The sequence below is a fragment of the Zingiber officinale genome, chromosome 11B, assembly GCF_018446385.1.
Source record: "Zingiber officinale cultivar Zhangliang chromosome 11B, Zo_v1.1, whole genome shotgun sequence".
NCBI classification, from domain to species: Eukaryota; Viridiplantae; Streptophyta; class Magnoliopsida; order Zingiberales; family Zingiberaceae; genus Zingiber; species Zingiber officinale.
Genome location: NC_056007.1, coordinates 57,021,769 through 57,039,483, shown reverse-complemented (window position 1 = coordinate 57,039,483; position 17,715 = coordinate 57,021,769). Strand labels below are relative to the sequence as shown.

The following is a 17,715-nucleotide window of genomic DNA, read 5'->3' as shown; positions in this document are numbered from 1 at the left end:
GGACACTAAGTACCTCCATATGAATTTCACCTTTTATCGAGATAGGGAAATCGATATTTTTAAATTATGCCAATATCCCATTATGATATTTCAGCTTTGTCTATAATGCATTTGGAAAAAAAAATTATTGATGAACATTAACAATTATTCGGACTTATTTATTGAATATATTTTATTTTTTAAAAGAAAATAAAATATTCAATAGAAATGATAAACCACAATCACTAGATGCCCGCTGCTCGTCATGGCGACGTTATTTCTTTCATGGTAATGAACACTTATGTCAAATTGGTGATGCCTAAGGCGAGGCCACAGAGCTGCCTCTGCTCGTCGTCCTCCGCCACCAACGGGGACTTGGCGCCGGTGTCTTTGAACCCCTGCTCGCAGTCGCCGGGAGCGTCGAGGCTGGCGCTCAGGTATGTCATAGCGTCACCCTTCCGGCTCTCTTTGATGGCGCTCAGCGACGTGTCGAGGTTGTCGATCAGATTACTGTACAATTCGGCGCACGTCGACAAGCTCTCCTTCTGCGCCTTGTCCTGCGACCTCTTCAACAGATCCTTAATCTTGCCGGCGATCTTTGTCGCCTTCTTCAACGACAGATTGGTGGCGATGACAGCGAGGCCACGCACGTCGGCGGTTCCGCTGCTAGGATCCGATTTCAACGTCTTCACGCAGAAATCGTACTTGACGTTCGAGATGGACTTGCAAGTTGACTCCACGGTGGCGTGCGCCGCCGCCGAGAGGAGGAGGAGGAGGAGAGCGGCAAGAGCGAACGCAGGAGCTTGCCTCATCATCATCTTCAAATAGTCGCTTAATTCCCTTCCAACTAAATTGTGCAAATTTATAGGCTTATTGCCTCAAAATTTTGAATAAAAATTAATTCAAAAATGGAAGGACATCCGTGCAATTATTGCAAGAATCAATTAAATTTCATTTGTATTTATTAATTTTGGCTTTTGACTAAAAGTAAGTTACGAGACTAGGGATTTATTTTTTTAAAATTGAGAGAGTATTTAATTATTTCAATTAATATAGGAAATATGTGTAATTATAGTAAGTACTTAATTCGGTTCCGTCTGGCCAAAGTTTTATGTATAGGTCTAATGAATATTTTTGAAGCAAATTTTCTTCTATTAAATGTTTAAATTATATTTGTGGAAAGGAATTTATAGACGTTTGTAATTAATTGTTTTAAATAATATTTGATTACTATATATATATATATATATATATATATATATATATATATATATAGAGGAGTGATATAATGCACATCCACTCTTATTCCACTAATAGTAACGTCTCAAATCGTGATACATATGGGTTTCACCTGGGTGGATAGCAAATCGAGAACGATGAGCCTCTTGAAGTAACTCCTCCATGACCGGGTGAGATTGAGGCACGCATAATCTGCCTCGGAAATAAATAATACTCTCGTCATATCGGGTGAACTCGGTCTGCGGCCCGAAAGTTATCTGCTTGCCAATGAACTATAAGTGTTGATCATCGGCCTAGGCCTCTTGGATCCTCATCCTGATCGATAACTGAGCAACCATAGTAACAAGAATACCCTTGCTCTGTCTGTCCTTGCTCCTCAAGGTTGTGACTAACGTTCGGTGGCAAGCTAAAGTCCCTCTGGCCTTTCGGCTAAGTGCATCATCAACCACATTAGCTTTCCTCGGGTGGTAGCTGTTGGAGCAATCCAAATGGTCCGTGCGACCATGTGTTTTGGTGTTTGGACAAAGAGTTTAAGTTAGGTTTACCCATGTATTTAATATGTGTACTTGAGTTGTGCAGGACTGCAGGATACACAAGTGACTCAGGTTGATGGTTTCGGGTCCGGTGAAGGATGTCATTGGGGACGAGCTGCGGGCTTGTATGCATCCAAGGGACCGTGGACAAGGCAGCAAGGACAAGAGCCGAGGGAAGCGACTTAGAGGTATACGCGAAGGATGACATTGGGGACGAGTCGCGGGCTTGAATGCATCCGAGGGACAAGAGCCAAAGGAAGTATGCTTGAAGGCAAGAGGTCAAGGCTGCAAAAAAGTGTCAAGTGAGTCGTGAGGGTCCGAGTGCGAGAGAAATGTACTCGGGATGGGAAACCCTAAGTTTAGGGTTATACCAGTCGACTGGTACTAGGACTAGTCGACTGGTGGTGAGCACAAAGAGCTTCTGTGCCCGAACGGCCAGGCACCAGTTGACTAGTGCAAGGACTAGTCGACTGGTAAAGAGCCGTTGGAGTACTGTTGGGCTGGCACCAGTCGACTGGTGCAAGTACCAATAGATTGGTAACGGGCAAATCAGCTTACTGATTTCTTCCAAGCTCTATAAGAAGGAGCTTGGGATGGCCAGCCAAGGTGACGAAATTAGACTTGGTTAATGTAACGACCCGCCTTCTACTGGCTAAGCTGTCAGGCCGGACCGTCACAATATGCAGTGCTAAGCTATATCCATGACCATCACTAAGTCTAGTTGCGAAAGCTGTACTAATTAAAACTTTGCTAAACTATTACCATTTCTTGATTCTATATGTACTAAGGGGTGTAATCTAAACTATTCATGACCTATATTACATCCCCCAATGGTCAAGGAACTTAACTAAAGGTTTCTTACTGACATCAGGCCTCCCAATCGATCCATGGATCGATTGGAATGGCTTGATCGATCCAGGTGGCCACTGTATACGGAACTTAGGTTGGATCGATCCAGTGATCGATTTAGCACGCTACTGTGCTTGGGCAATATTCTGGATCGATCGGCTGATCGATCCAGACTGGCCAATCGATCCAGTGATCGATCCCAGGGCTTTCTGTTCGCGACAGAAGGTATCCGGATCGATCGGCTGATCGATCCAGGAGCTTACTGTTCGTGGTACGAACTTCTCAATCGATCGGCTGATCGATTGAGAAGCCTCCAATCGATCAGCCGATCGATTGGGGTTTCTGATTTCGTACTAGAAGTCTGATTTCAGCACTGTTTCGTGCCTCAATCCCACACACAAGTTCTAAGATGACTGGGAAACATTCTAATAACACTAACTGACATTCTAAGCATGAACACTAATAATCTGAACAGGTCTTTCATGATTCATAACATTAAAATAACTGAAAATAAAGAAAGTATCAACTCAATAAAATGCTAAAGTTTTAGATGTATTTCTAGTTTCTCCAAGGTCTTTATTCCAAGTTCCATCCACACACATCTTCATCGCATTGCCCTCCAGCCTCCGCTAGTCCATCTTTCCTTTACCTTTATCTGCAGTATAAGGAAAGAGTATCTGTAAGCTTTACGCTTAGTAAGAAAACCATCTACCTCACAAAACATGCATACGATGCAATTTATGTTTTTAAAACATGCTATTTGAAATACATATTGAATATGCTAAGCATGACATGGCATACAACACATAAAAGCATGGCTGATCATAACAATAGAGCTAATCATAAACTATCATGTTGTATCAACAGAAAGCTACACCGATATAAAACTGAGCTAAGCTAATACTAATCTGATGCTGAAGTTGTAGTGAGTTCACATAACTATTTTGTGATGTTTGAAAACTATATTCATAATAGATTAAAATACATAATCATGTTGCTGTTTGGGCCCGGCAACTGTACTTGCTGTGCGCGCATCCCTAACTAAACCCGGGGTTACAAATTCTGAATCTAGTAGGGTTACTAGGTTAGCTGAACCTAGGGACAACTATGGGAGCCCAACCCAATGGATATATAATCCAGTACAGTGCCACTGAGAAAATAAAATACTGAACATAGCTAATTATTACTTGTCTTGCTCTTTCTAGGTTATCTGAACCTATAGCTAGGTTGTCTGAACCTAGAGGCGACTGTGGGAGCCCACCCATTGGACATCTAGTCCTATAAGAGCTATAGCAAGACTAAATAAGCTGTGAAAATGTTTCTATTGCATTTATGTATGCTAATAAAATGCCTAAGTTGCATTTTAACTGTGCTAACAATTTATTCGAACACTTGGTATGCGCTAGTTCGCATCCTTTGTGCCGAAAGTCTACATATTACTAAACTGAAGCTTACAATTCATACGAAAGCTACTTATACTGCAGGTGAGGGGTTTCTTATCTCTTGCTCGAAGTTTCTTACGATTCTAATCGCTAGGTTTCCGGAGAAGACGATCCTTTCGACGATCTTCTCGCGTCTATGCATTTCTCTCGCGGAGGGGAGCGCCCTCATGTCGGAGTCGTCGCCGGAAGATGCTCCTAGATCCTTTGGGATGAAACCCTAGCCCTTAGGGGCTTGATGCGCCGAGAGAAGGAGAAAAGGAGGGGGCGGCGTGACTAGGGTGAGGGAAAGGTTTTTTTTTTCTCCTTTAAGAAAAATAACAATTCCTCATTTAAATCTTTATTTATATTAAGTGGGTAATTCGGCCCAACTCAAATATAAATATAATTGATTCCCTTTCTTTTCATGACGACCCTACTGGGTTCACTTGGTTACTAGAGCTATCTATAAGCCGTAGGACCCAATAGGTCTCGGGTTCAATTCCCGCGTAGGCTATTTTACGATTTTATTTATTTTTGCTACTTCCGCTAATCTAAATATTCCATAAAAATATCCTAAAATTCCAGAAAAATCATAGAGTATTTCTAAAATAATTTTGAGAATTTTCGGGCGTTACAATCCCCCATACCTTATAAAAAGTTCATCCTCGAACTTAGAATAACTCTGGGTACTTCTGTCTCATACTGGCTTCCGTCTCCCAAGTCGCCTCTTCTGTTGTGTGATTTTGCCAAATGACTTTTACTAATGGTACCTCCTTATTCCACAATTTCTTAACTACTCGATCTACTATCTGAGTAGGTCGACTGTCATAGCTGAGGTCTTCGCGGACTTGTACCTGCTGGGGCTCAATCACCTGGGTGACATCTGGGATATGCTTCTTCAGCATAGAGACATGAAATACATTATGGATGGTTGACATCTCCTGTGGTAGCTCTAACTCATATGCTACCTTGCCAACTCTTCTAGTGATAAGGTACTGTCCCACATATCTGGGACTTAGCTTGCCCTTTTTCCCAAAACGCATTACTCCCTTCATGGGAGCTACTCTAAGGAACACTGAATCCCCAACTGAAAACTCTAAGGGTCTGCGCCGTGTATCAGTATAGCTTTTCTTCTGTATAGCTGCTGTGGTATCTGCTACTAGATCTGTCTGAAGTTCTAGTTCTTTCTCTTCACCACTCTCATACCATCAGATTGGAGATCTACACCTCCGCCAATAGAGAGCCTCGTAAGGTGCCATGCCGATAGTGGCCTGATAGCTGTTGTTGTATGCAAATTCTGCTAAGCTCAGATATTTGCACCAACTCCCTTTGAAATCTAGAGCACACGCTCGGAGCATATCTTCGAGTACCTGATTTACTCGCTCTGTTTGACCATCTGTCTGAGGATGGAAAGCTGTGATGAACTTTAACTTAGTGCCCAACGCTGTCTGTACACACTCCCAGAAGTGAGAGGTGAACCTACTGTCTCGGTCTGAAATAATGGTTCGTGGGACTCCATGTAATCTGACAATCTCCTTGAGATACAACTGAGCTAGCTGTTCCATGGAGTAGGATATCCTGATAGCTAAGAAGTGGGCTGATTTAGTTAACCTGTCAACTATTACCCAGATGGTATCAAAACCATTCGTGGTTCTGGGTAATCCCACTATGAAATCCATAGAGATGTCTTCCCACTTCCATTCTGGGATCTGGATAGGCTGCAGAACTCCTCCTGGCCTCTGATGTTCTGCTTTAACCCTCCGACAGGTTAGGCAGGTGCTGACATATCGAGCGATGTCTCTCTTCGACCCAGGCCACCAAAAATGTTTCTTCAAGTCTTGGTACATTTTGGTGTAGCCAGGATGCATCGCATAGGGAGTCTTATGAGCCTCATCTAAAATCTTTCTTCGTAGTTCCTCCTGATCTGGAACACATAATCTGTCACCAAAGTATAATACCCCGCTATCTGATATTCTGAACTCTCCACCTTCTGATTCTGCTATCCCTTGCTTGATTTTATGAATTTCAGGATCCTGTTCCTGAGTAGTCTAAATGTCACCAAGGAAGGTAGACTCTAATGTCATAGTAGAGAGCTGTCCAACTATGAGTTCGAGACTGAAATCTGTGATCTACTTCTGTAGGGGCGGTGACATGGCTGCTAGAGACAGTAAGGTAGCATCGGACTTCCTGCTAAGTGCGTCTGCTACCTTATTAGCTTTTCCTGGGTGGTAGAGGATGTCTATGTCATACTCTTTGACCAGCTCTAGCCATCTGTGCTGTCGCATATTCAGATCCTTCTGAGTGAAGAAGTACTTCAGACTCTGATGATCTGTATATACTCTACCCCGAGCTCCATACAAGTAATGTCTCCAAATTTTGAGAGCGAACACGACTGCTGCAAGCTCAAGGTCATGAGTAGGGTAATTCTTCTCATATTCCTTGAGTTGTCTGGAGGCGTAGGCAATTACCTTGCCATCTTGCATCAGCACTGCTCCTAGTACCAACTTAGAGGCATCACTATATATATCAAAGCTATCTGTGTTCTCGGGTAGAGTCAGAATAGGTGCACTGGTCAATCTCCTCTTTAGCTCGCTAAAGCTGTTCTCGCAGTCCTCTGTCCACTGAAATTTTCTGTTCTTTCTGGTAAGAGCTGTCAGTGGGGAGGTTATCCTGGAGAAGTCCTCTACGAATTTTCTATAATAACCCGCTAATCCCAGAAAGCTCCTGATCTCACTAGCATTCTTGGGTCTTTTCCAGTTACTCACAGCTTCTATTTTATTGGGGTCTACCATGATACCATCCTTTGAGATGATGTAACCCAGGAAGGACACCTGATCTAACCAAAATTCACATTTCGTGAACTTGGCGTACAGCTGGTTCTGCTGAAGGGTCTGTAATACTATTCTCAGGTGCTCTGCGTGTTCTTCTTGAGTTCCTGGATAGATAAGAATGTCATCGATAAACACAATAACAAATCTATCTAGGTAGTCCATGAATACTCTGTTCATGAGGTCCATGAAAGTAGCTGGAGCATTTGTCACGCCGAAGGGCATGACTACGAACTCGTAATGTCCGTATCTAGTCTTGAATGCTGTCTTGGGTATATCCCCTTCTTTAACTTTCACCTGATGATAATATGATCTGAGGTCTATCTTAGAGAACACTGCTGCTCCCTTTAGCTGATCCAACAGGTCATCTATTCTGGGAAGAGGATACCTGTTCTTGATGGTGACTTGGTTCAGTGCTCTGTAATCTATGCACAGGCGCATGCTCCCGTCCTTCTTCTTCACGAACAATACAAGCGCTCCCCATGGTGAGTGACTAGGACGTATGAAGCCCTTGTCAAGCAGCTCCTGTAATTGCTCATGAAGTTCCTTCAGTTCTGCTGGAGCCATGCGGTACGGTGCTTTGGAAATAGGATTCGTACCGGGAATGAGCTCTATCTCAAATTCAATCTCCCTGTCTGGTGCTAGGCCTGGTAACTCTTCAGGGAAGACTGCTGGGTAGTCACATACGACTCGAACCTCTGCTAGCTGTTGGTCCTGGTCCTGACTGGCACTGACTACATGAGCTAAAAATCCCGTACATCCTGAATCCATTAATCTCTGTGCTTTCATGGCTGAGAGAAACTTTTTGGCCTTTCTCTTGGGTTCTCCGATGAACTTGAACTGTGCTTCTGCTTCAGGTTGGAATACGACTCTCTGTTTACGGCACTCGATGGAAGCCCCGTATTTGATCAGGAAGTCCATTCCAAATATGACATCATAATCAGTCATTTCTAGCACTATCAGATCACAAAAGAGCTCTCTGTCTGCTATAATGACTGGCACTGCTCTGAGCCCGTGCATGGATGCCATAATTTCTCCCGAAGGTAACGTCGTCAAGAACTGGCTACTAAGTACCTCTGGGGGTATCGCTAACTTCTCGACAAATGCCCTGGATACATAAGAATGGGTTGCCCCAGTATCGAATAAGACAGTTGTATTTTGCTGTAAAATACCAATCTGACCTGTAACAACTATCGAGGCATTTGCTACGTCCTCTCTGGTGAGTGAGTAGATCCTCTCATTGGTCGCAGCTGGAGGAGCTTCTAATCTGCCCTGGCTGATCTGTGGACCATCTAAAGCGGCCTGCATCTGATGCAACTGTGCTAGCTTGACTTCATACTGAACCGGCTGTGGTGGAGGAAAGCTGGTCTTGTTCAGACACTGCTTGGCCATGTGCCCTTCTTGTCCGCACTCAAAGCATCCTCGTGTGCCCTTACGATAAACTCCAGGGTGGAATTTCCCACAAGTAACATATTTGGGATAACTAGGCTGTTTGCTGACTGGTCCTCCCTTTGGGTAACTCCCTGGTTTGCGCTTGTTGCTGGAGTTCCCTTTCCAGTTGGAGCTGTGGCCCTATTGTTTCTAAGTACCTGAGCCTCCTTGCCCTTTGGACTCTGAGAGAACTTGCTTCTGCTGCTTGATATTATTCTGGTAGTGCTCGGTGGTCAGAGCACTGCTGACTAGTTCTTCGGTGGTTTGCGGCCTATGAATGCCGCCAGCCACGTTCATCGCTATTTCCGGCCTCAGCATCTTGAGCATCAACCGGACCCGTTCTTTCTCTGTGCCGACTAGTTCAGGGCATAGATGAGCCAATCTATTGAATTTCTTCACGGCTTCCTCAACTGATAGGTTGCCTTGACGAAACTCAGTGAACTCGTCGTAGTGGCGGTTTGTGACCCGCATGTGAAAGAACTCCTCGAAGAATTCTTTCTCGAAGTCCGCCCATGTCATCTGGTTCACTGGGCGCTTCGCTCTAATTCTCTCCCACCACATGCGTGCATCTCCTGTCAGGCAGAAGGAGGCGCACTTCACCTTCTCATGTTCTGGCCAGTCCAGAAGCTCCATCGTACTCTCCAGTGTTTTGAACCAGGCTTGAGCATCCCATGGTTCACTGGTGCCTGAGAAGTTCTCGGGCTTGACTCTCTGCCACTGGATCAGATAGGCTTCTCTCTTTGCCTCTGCTGCTGGGGCTACTGGTGCTGTAGGCTGGACTGGTGGAACCTCTAAGACTACTGGCGTTGCTAAGTTTGGTTCCGGGGTGACTGTGGGAGTATTCTGCTGATTAGCCTTTAAGGTGGCTATCTCCTGTTGCTGTTCAGCTAACTGCTGCTGTAACTGAGCCACTAATGCTGTCAGGTCTGGGGGAGGCACTGAACTGCCTGCCTCATGCTGGGGCTCAGTAGCTGGTGCCCTTCTAGCTGGGCGTCCTCGTGCCATTTCTAAAGGAACCAAGGACATACATGACCAATACAATCATAATGGAGTAACTATTGTTATCATGTTAACTACTATCATAAACAAGCATGCTTTGGTTATCTACAAACACGAAAACAATAACATACAAAGTGAGAGATGTTCTTACTTGGAAGCTGCAGGTTCAATGCTAATGTGTGTGTAGGAAGTATGGAACTTGGCTCTGATACCACTCTGTAACGACCCGCCTTCTACTGGCTAAGCTATCAGGCCGGATCGTCACAATATGCTGTGCTAAGCTATATCCATGACCATCACTAAGTCAAGGTGCGGAAGCTGTACTAATTAAAACTTTGCTAAACCATTACCATTTCTTGATTTTATATGTGCTAAGGGGTGTAATCTAAACTATTCATGACCTATATTACATCCCCCAATGGTCAAGGACCTTAACTAAGGGTTTCTTACTGACATCAGGCCTCCCAATCGATCCACGGATCGATTGGAATGGCTTGATCGATCCATTGATCGATCCAGGTGGCCACTGTATATGGAACTTAGGTTGGATCGATCCAGTGATCGATTCAGCACGCTACTGTGCTCGGGCAATATTCTGGATTGATCGGCTGATCGATCCAAATTGGCCAATCGATCTAGTGATCGATCCCAAGGCTTTCTGTTCGCGACAGAAGGCATCCGGATCGATCGGCTGATCGATCCAAAAGCTTACTGTTCGCGGTATGAACTTCTCAATCGATTGGCTGATCGATTGAGAAGCCTCCAATCGATTAGCCGATCGATTGAGGTTTCTGATTTCGTACTAGAAGTCTGATTTCAGCACTGTTTCGTGCCTCAATCCCACACACAAGTTCTAAGATGACTAGGAAACATTCTAATAACACTAACTGACATTCTAATCATGAACACTAATAATCTGAACAGGTCTTTCATGATTCATAACATTAAAATAACTGAAAATAAAGAAAGTATCAACTCAATAAAATGATAAAGTTTCAGATGTATTTCTAGTTTCTCCAAGGTCTTTATTCCAAGTTCCATCCACACACATCTTCATCGCATTGCCCTCCAGCCTCCGCTAGTCCATCTTTCCTTTACCTTTATCTGCAGTATAAGGAAAGAGTATCTGTAAGCTTTATGCTTAGTAAGAAATCATCTACCTCACAAAACATGCATACGATGCAATTTATGTTTTTAAAACATGCTATTTGAAATACATACTGAATATGCATGGCATGGCATGACATACAACACATAAAAGCAAGGCTGATCATAACAATAGAGCTAATCATAAACTATCATGTTGTATCAACAGAAAGCTACACCGATATAAAACTGAGCTAAGCTAATACTAATCTAATGCTGAAGCTGTACTGAGTTCACATAACTATTTTATGATGTTTGAAAACTATATTCATAATAGATTAAAATACATAATCATGTTGCTGTTTGGGCCCGACAATTGTACTTGCTGTGCGCGCATCCCTAACTAAACCCGGGGTTGCAAATTCTGAATCTAGTAGGGTTACTAGGTTAGCTGAACCTAGGGACGACTATGGGAGCCCAACCCAATGGATATCTAATCCAGTACAGTGCCACTGAGAAAATAAAATATTGAACATAGCTAATTATTACTTGTCTTGCTCTTTCTAGGTTATCTGAACCTAGAGCTAGGTTGTCTGAACCTAGAGGCGACTGTGGGAGCCCACCCATTGGACATCTAGTCCTATAAGAGCTATAACAAGACTAAATAAGCTGTGAAAATGCTTCTATTGCATTTATGTAAGCTAATAAAATGCCTAAGTTGCATTTTAACTGTGCTAACAATTTATTCGAACACTTGGTATGCGCTAGTTCACATCCTTTGTGACGAAAGTCTATATATTACTAAACTGAAGCTTACAATTCATACGAAAGCTACTTATACTGCAGGTGAGGGGTTTCTTACCTCTTGCTCAAAGTTTCTTACGATTCTAATCGCTAGGTTTCCGGAGAAGACGATCCTTTTGACGATCTTCTCGCGTCTATACGTTCCTCTCACGGAGGGGAGCACCCTCGTTTCGGAGGCGTCGCCGGAAGATGCTCCTAGAGCCTTTGGGATGAAACCCTAGCCCTTGGGGGCTTGATGCGCCGAGAGAAGGAGAAAAGGAGGGGGCGGCGTGACTAGGGTGAGGGAAATGTTTTTTTTTTCTCCTTTAAGAAAAATAACAATTCCTCATTTAAATCTTTATTTATATTAAGTGGGTAATTCGGCTCAACTCAAATATAAATATAATTGATTCCCTTTCTTTTCAGCATGGCCCTGCTGGGTTCACTTGGTTACTAGAGCTATCTATAAGCCGTAGGACCCAATAGGTCTCGGGTTCAATTCCCGCGTAGGCTATTTTACGATTCTATTTATTTTTGCTTCTTCCGCTAATCTAAAAATTCCATAAAAATATCCTAAAATTCCAGAAAAATCATAGAATATTTCTAAAATAATTTTGAGAATTTTTGGGCGTTACAGTTAAAGCCTAATTAGTAGTCACTAAGTGCTCAAGGTTTCCCTTGTGTCCTAGTGTTCTTGGTGAGTGTTGTGGTGAGGTTTCTCCACCCACAAGGAGGTTTGAGCTAGCCGGAGTTTGCCGAGGACTAATCCACCGACGGATTGAGGGATCGTCAACCTTACGGACAGCCGTGGAGTAGGAGCAAGCTATCTCTGAACCATGTTACATCGACATCTTAGCGGTTTGCTTATTCTTTCTTAGTCTTTGTATTTCTTTTAGTGTTTAGCTTGTTTGTTTTGTTTGTATTCCACTGCGCAAGCTAACAAGTGTAGAAAGAAGCGAGTATTTGGGGGTGTCGTCTATCCAACCCCTCTTCAAGTCGGCCATCGATCCCTTACAAGTGGTATCAGAGCCAAGGTCGCACTTCACCGGACTAATCGCCGAGAAGAGCAAATTCAAGAAGATGACCGACTTAATTGAACCGCCGAAGTTTGAAGGCAGAGGCTTATGAGACATCACCTATTGGATGATGAAGATGGAGGTCTTCTTCGACATGGATTGTGATATCATGATGGTGATCAAGGAACCGTTCGAAGTCCCGAAAGACAAGAAAGGGAAGAAGCTCCGATCACGGTATTGGACGGAGGAGCAAACCTCAAGATCGGAGGCAAACAATAAGGTAATATCAATTTTAATTGATATGTTGCCCTTCTAATGTGATGAGGTGTGTAGGTGAGTACGAGAATGCTCACAATTTATGGAGCAAGATAAAGAAGGTTCAATGGGAAGAACTCATGCCTACACATGAAGAAGAAAAATCCGAAGAAAAGGATGAAGTGACTCAAGTTGAGGAGGAGCCAACAAAAGTTGAGTAATTCTCAACATCCGAGGAGGAGAAGGAAGATGAGGCATCATCTACATCCTCAAGGGTTGAAGAAGAGTCCAAGACAAGTGAAGAGGAGGTCTTGGAAGTCAACCTTGCAAGCATCTCCACCGAAGTGAAGTCAAAGGATCACATAATTTGCTTTGGGTGCAATGAAAAGGGACACTACAAGAGTAGATGTCCATTGGGTAAGAAAGAGGTATCTCCTAAACTCAATTCAATTCATTTTGAATCTAATTTGAGTTGTAGGAAGAAGAAGGAGAAGAAGCACATAGTGTGCTTCACGTGTGGTGAGTGAGGTCATTACCACACCAAATACCCAAAGAAGAAAGAAATTAAGAAGTTGACGCATTTGAAGAAGGAGGAGAAGAAGTGGAGGAATAATGGAGGCTCATGTCAAGGGGGAGCTCCAAAGGTAAAGGGTAAGGTAAACCCTAGTTTAAATTTGAAATGTAATTCAAATTTTCATTTCCCCATGCATACTAGGAGAAATGATTTTGTTAATCATAGTATGCCCATGCAAAATTTTGGATTCAAATATCATGATAGGAATAGGGTTAATGTAGATCTAAACCCCAGGAAATTCATTCACGATAAGTCTAGAAACGATATACCTAAGGAGACCCAAGGCAATAATTTCAAGAAGGGGAGACATATGCCTAGAAAGGGTAGGTCTAGGAATGTCCATGGTGGACATGTTGACTCTAGGTTTAGGAACCTAGAGAGGGAAAATCAAGCCTTGAAGGCAAAGCTTGATCGTTTAGAGAAAACCCTAGAAAGATTCAATGTTGGATCTAAGTGTTTAGTCATGGTGTTGGGTAGTCAAAGACCCAATAATGACAGATCTGGTCTAGGATGTTGATACAGTCTGACCTGGATGTTGTTTTGCTGTTGACACTGATTTAAGTTTGTATCAGATATTTAACTCAGATTAATTACTAATCTAGGTTGACTAGGTTGACCTGATTGAAAAAGTCCTAACTAGGATGTTAGGCAGTTGGAAAGTCCTGGTGAGTGAAGCCAGGTGAAAACCCTAGTGAGTGAAGCTAGGTGCAAGTCCTGGTGAGTGAAGCCAGGCAAGGGAAAATCCAGATGGATCAAGGGTGATCGGACATCTGGTGTTGAAAAGTCCAAGAAAGGAAACTTGGCATGCGGAGTCAGAGAGGGTTCGGTAGCTCGTTCTCTAGGACCAGATGAAGTCGGAGAGGGCTAGGGAGCTCGTTTCTCCGGACTAGGTCAGAGAGGGCTCGACCAGGACTGAGTCGAGAAGCTGGATCGGTCGGCAGACCGATCCAGTGAAACCTTGGACACCTCTGCCGACCGATCAGGAATCGATCAGTGGCTACTGAACGATTACTGATCGGTCTGCAGACCGATCAGAAATCGATCAGTAGCCTACTGTGATTTTACTGATCGGTCTGGAGACCGATCAGGAGGCTGTAAGCGCTTGGGAAGAGCGACATCTGATCAGTCTCGGGACCGATCAGATTAGTGCCTGATCGGTCCGCAGACCGATCAGAAGCTGTGCGTATTTGGAAAGAGCGACATCTGATCGGTCTGGGGACCGATCAGATTAGTGCTTGATCGGTCCGCAGACCGATCAACGATGATCCTGAAAGCGTGGATCGGTCTGCAGACCGATCCACGGTATTGTTTGTTTTGCATGCACTTTTTCTGATTGCCGTATTTGTTTTCACCCATCTGTTTTTAACCATCTGCTGTGAGTCTTTTTAGCTTGCAGGTTGCAGGTCACACTCTCATGGTTGAATTCAAATTGAGCTTCATTAAGAGAAGAAGACAAGTGCTCTTTACACTGTGATTTGCTGCAACAGATGCATTTGAGGCATCAACGTTCACTGGGTTTCTGATTGCGATTGGGCTGCGATATGCTTGACTCCTGAGGATTGGTTCGAGCTCAGAAGACGCTAGTGATGACTGTGATATCATTGGTGTGAGTTCAGAGAACCAGGTAAGGAGGAAGAGGGATTGGTTGCAGCGCTGATTTGCGCAGTTTTGGACCAGATCGGTGACAGCAGAGATCAGGTTTGAGAAGCAGTAAAAACAGCGAGAGGAGAGAATAGAACAACAACAAGAAAGCTTGAAAGAAAAGTCTGTGCTGTTGTACGAAGTTCTTGAGCTCTCGGGTGAACTGCGATCTCTGTTCTGCTACTGATCCTCGCGTGGTTGTAAGCATTTTTATTCTCCTTTGCCACCGAGCTTCTGTAAGTCTCGTGCTTTAACTTAGATATTTCTTGAGACCTTGTGGGGAGGTTACTCCATCGAGAAGGAGGATTTGTAGTCGGAAGTTATCCGGGGTGCGATCTACCGAAGATCAAGGAGTCGTCCACCTTACGGACACGCCGAGAAGTAGGGGCAAGTTATCCCCGAACCTCGTAAATCCTAGTGTTAGTGTGCTTGTATTTTTCTTTCTTTTAGTTGTCTAATTCCGCTGTGCTAACAATTATCTGTGTAGAAGTTTTGTTTAAGTTTTTGAAGGGGCTATTCACCCCCCCTCTAGCCATCTAAGATCCCAACAAGTGGTATCAGAGCAAGGGGCTCTTTGATTCGGATTAACACCCAAAAGAGCAAACAAGGATGGCTATGAAGGAAGGCTTTAGCACAAATCGACCACCCTACTTCGAAGGAGCAGATTTTAAATATTGGAAGGGCCGCATGGAGTATTACCTCAAGACCGACATTGCCATGTGGTTCTCAGTCAAGGAAGGTTTCACACCACCAAAGGATGAAGAAGGTAAGGAACTCGATTCGTCAAGGTGGTCTACCGAACAACTCCGCAAAGCACAAGCCGATGCCAAGGCTATGGTCACCTTGCAATGTGGAATCGCCAAGGATCAACTCGTCAAGGTAGGTCCGTTCTCGAGTGCAAGAGACCTATGGAACAAACTCATCGAGCTCCAAGAGGGAACTTGAGATTCTCGGATTGCCAAGAGAGACCTATTCTTAAATCAGCTCCAAAATCTAACCATGAAGGACAATGAAACGGTAAGTGAACTTCATGGGAGATTCAAGGAGATCATCAACGGTCTACACTCTGTGGACGAACGAGTGGAGAATCCGATCTAGTAAGGTACGCTCTTAAATCTTTTCCGAGGAATGCCTTGTGGTCATCTATGGTAGATGCCTACAAGGTATCCAAGGATCTTTCCATTGTTAAACTAGATGAATTTTTCTGTGAGATGGAACTTCATGAGCTTGCTAACAAAGGTCAAAAAGAGAAGGGTATTGCTTTATTTGCAGGACCAAAGAGCAAGGATGGTAGAAGGAAGAAGGAAAAGAAGAAGGAAAAGGAGATTTCCTCATCCACCTCTTCTTCCGAATCCGATGATGAAAGTGGATCATCATCAAGTGAGATGGCGAACTTCGTAAGAAGGATTATGAGAAGAAGCCGAAGATACAAAGGAAAAGGTAAAACTAATGATCAAAATTTTGATAAATCTAATGTTATATGTTATGAGTGTAGCAAGAAAGGACACATTCGGAGCGAGTGTCTGAAGTTAAAGAGGAAGGAGGAACGAGCCAAAAAGAAGGAGGAAAGAGGCAAGAAGAAGAAGGCTCTCAAGGCCACTTGGGATGAGTCCTCATCAAGCTCATCGGAGGAAGAAGAGAAGATGGAAAAGAGCACCCGACAATTAGCACTCATGGCAAGGGAGGTTTCGGACTCCGAAAGTGAGGGAGATTCGAGCGACGCTTCAACCGCGGCTTCATCATCGTCGGATGATGAAGAGGTAACCTCTTCTCATATAGAAAAGTGTTATAAGACTATCACTCACTTATCTACATTGCTTAAAAAGTCAAAAACAGAAAATAAAGTGTTAAAAGAAGAAGTAAAAACCTTAAGGACCCTTAGGGAAGATGAGGTCGATGACCTACATCTAGAAGTCCTTGAGGATGAGAACAAGGCGTTAAAGGGTGAGGTTGAGAAACTCAAGAAAATTCTTGAGAAATTCTCAACTAGCTCTAAGACTCTAGACATGATTCTAAATGCCCAAAGGGCAGTCTACAACAAGGCCGGGCTAGGGTATCAACCCAAGGAGTCGAGTTTCATTTCTCTAATGTCTAGAACTCAAAATAGTAGATCACATGTTTCTAGGGCTCATGGAACTAGGAAAGGTATGACCAAGGCATGGGTTCCTAGGTCTTTTGTTGTAGAAGCATTAGGTCCCAAGATTTGGGTACCTAAAACCTCTATCTTCCGTGTCTTGTAGGCATTGGTCGAGGGGGAGCATCTATCAACTTGGTTTGTTGATAGTGGATGTTCCAAGCACATGACCGGGGACAGATCACTGTTTACAACCATTCAAAACAAAAGTAGAGGTAATGTGTCTTTTGGCAATAATGGTAGCCTTAAGGTTGTAGGAGTTGGAGACATTCATATATCCGAATGTCTCCATATCAAGAATGTCCTTCTAGTCAAGGGGATGACTTTTAATCTCCTAAGTGTCAGTCAATTGTGTGATACGGGTTACACGATTGAATTTCATTCAAGTTAATGTTTGGTTAAACACATTGACACACTTGACACAGTACTAGTAGGCACAAGGGTTTATAATATTTATCAAGTATCGTTTAAAAGTGCTACTAATGCTTTGATTAAGTGTTTCATGTCGAAAGAAGAAGAGTCTTGGCTATGGCATAGAAGGTTGGCACATGTAAACATGAAGAACATCCGGAAGTTGGCCAACCAAGGATTAGTGCGAGACTTACCCAGCATCAAGTACCACAAGACCAAACTATGTGATGCATGTCAAAAGGGTAAGCAAACAAAAGGTGTTCATAAAGGTAAAAGCACTGTAAGTACATCTACTGCTTTAGATTTATTGCACATGGACCTATTTGATTGCAATAGTGTAATATCATTGAATGGAAGTAGATATTGCTTGGTAATCGTTGATGATTTTACTAGATACACATGGACTTTCTTTTTGAAACATAAGGACCAAACTATAGATATTTTTATTTCCTTTTGTAGAAGAACTGAAAATGAAAAATCGACAACAATTAAAACCATTAGAAGTGATCATGGTGGGGAATTTCAAAATCATAGGT

At 43.3% G+C, this 17,715-nt stretch overlaps 1 protein-coding gene across 1 annotated transcript; it reads right to left on the bottom strand.

Annotated features, from left to right (window-relative positions):
* Positions 1 to 278: 278 nt before the first annotated feature.
* LOC122033938 (putative invertase inhibitor) lies at positions 279 to 797 on the bottom strand. The gene has a single exon (XM_042593083.1). The coding sequence runs from the start codon at positions 795 to 797 to the stop codon at positions 279 to 281; it is 519 nt and encodes a 172-aa protein (XP_042449017.1).
* Between the last annotated feature and the right edge of the window lie 16,918 nt (positions 798 to 17,715).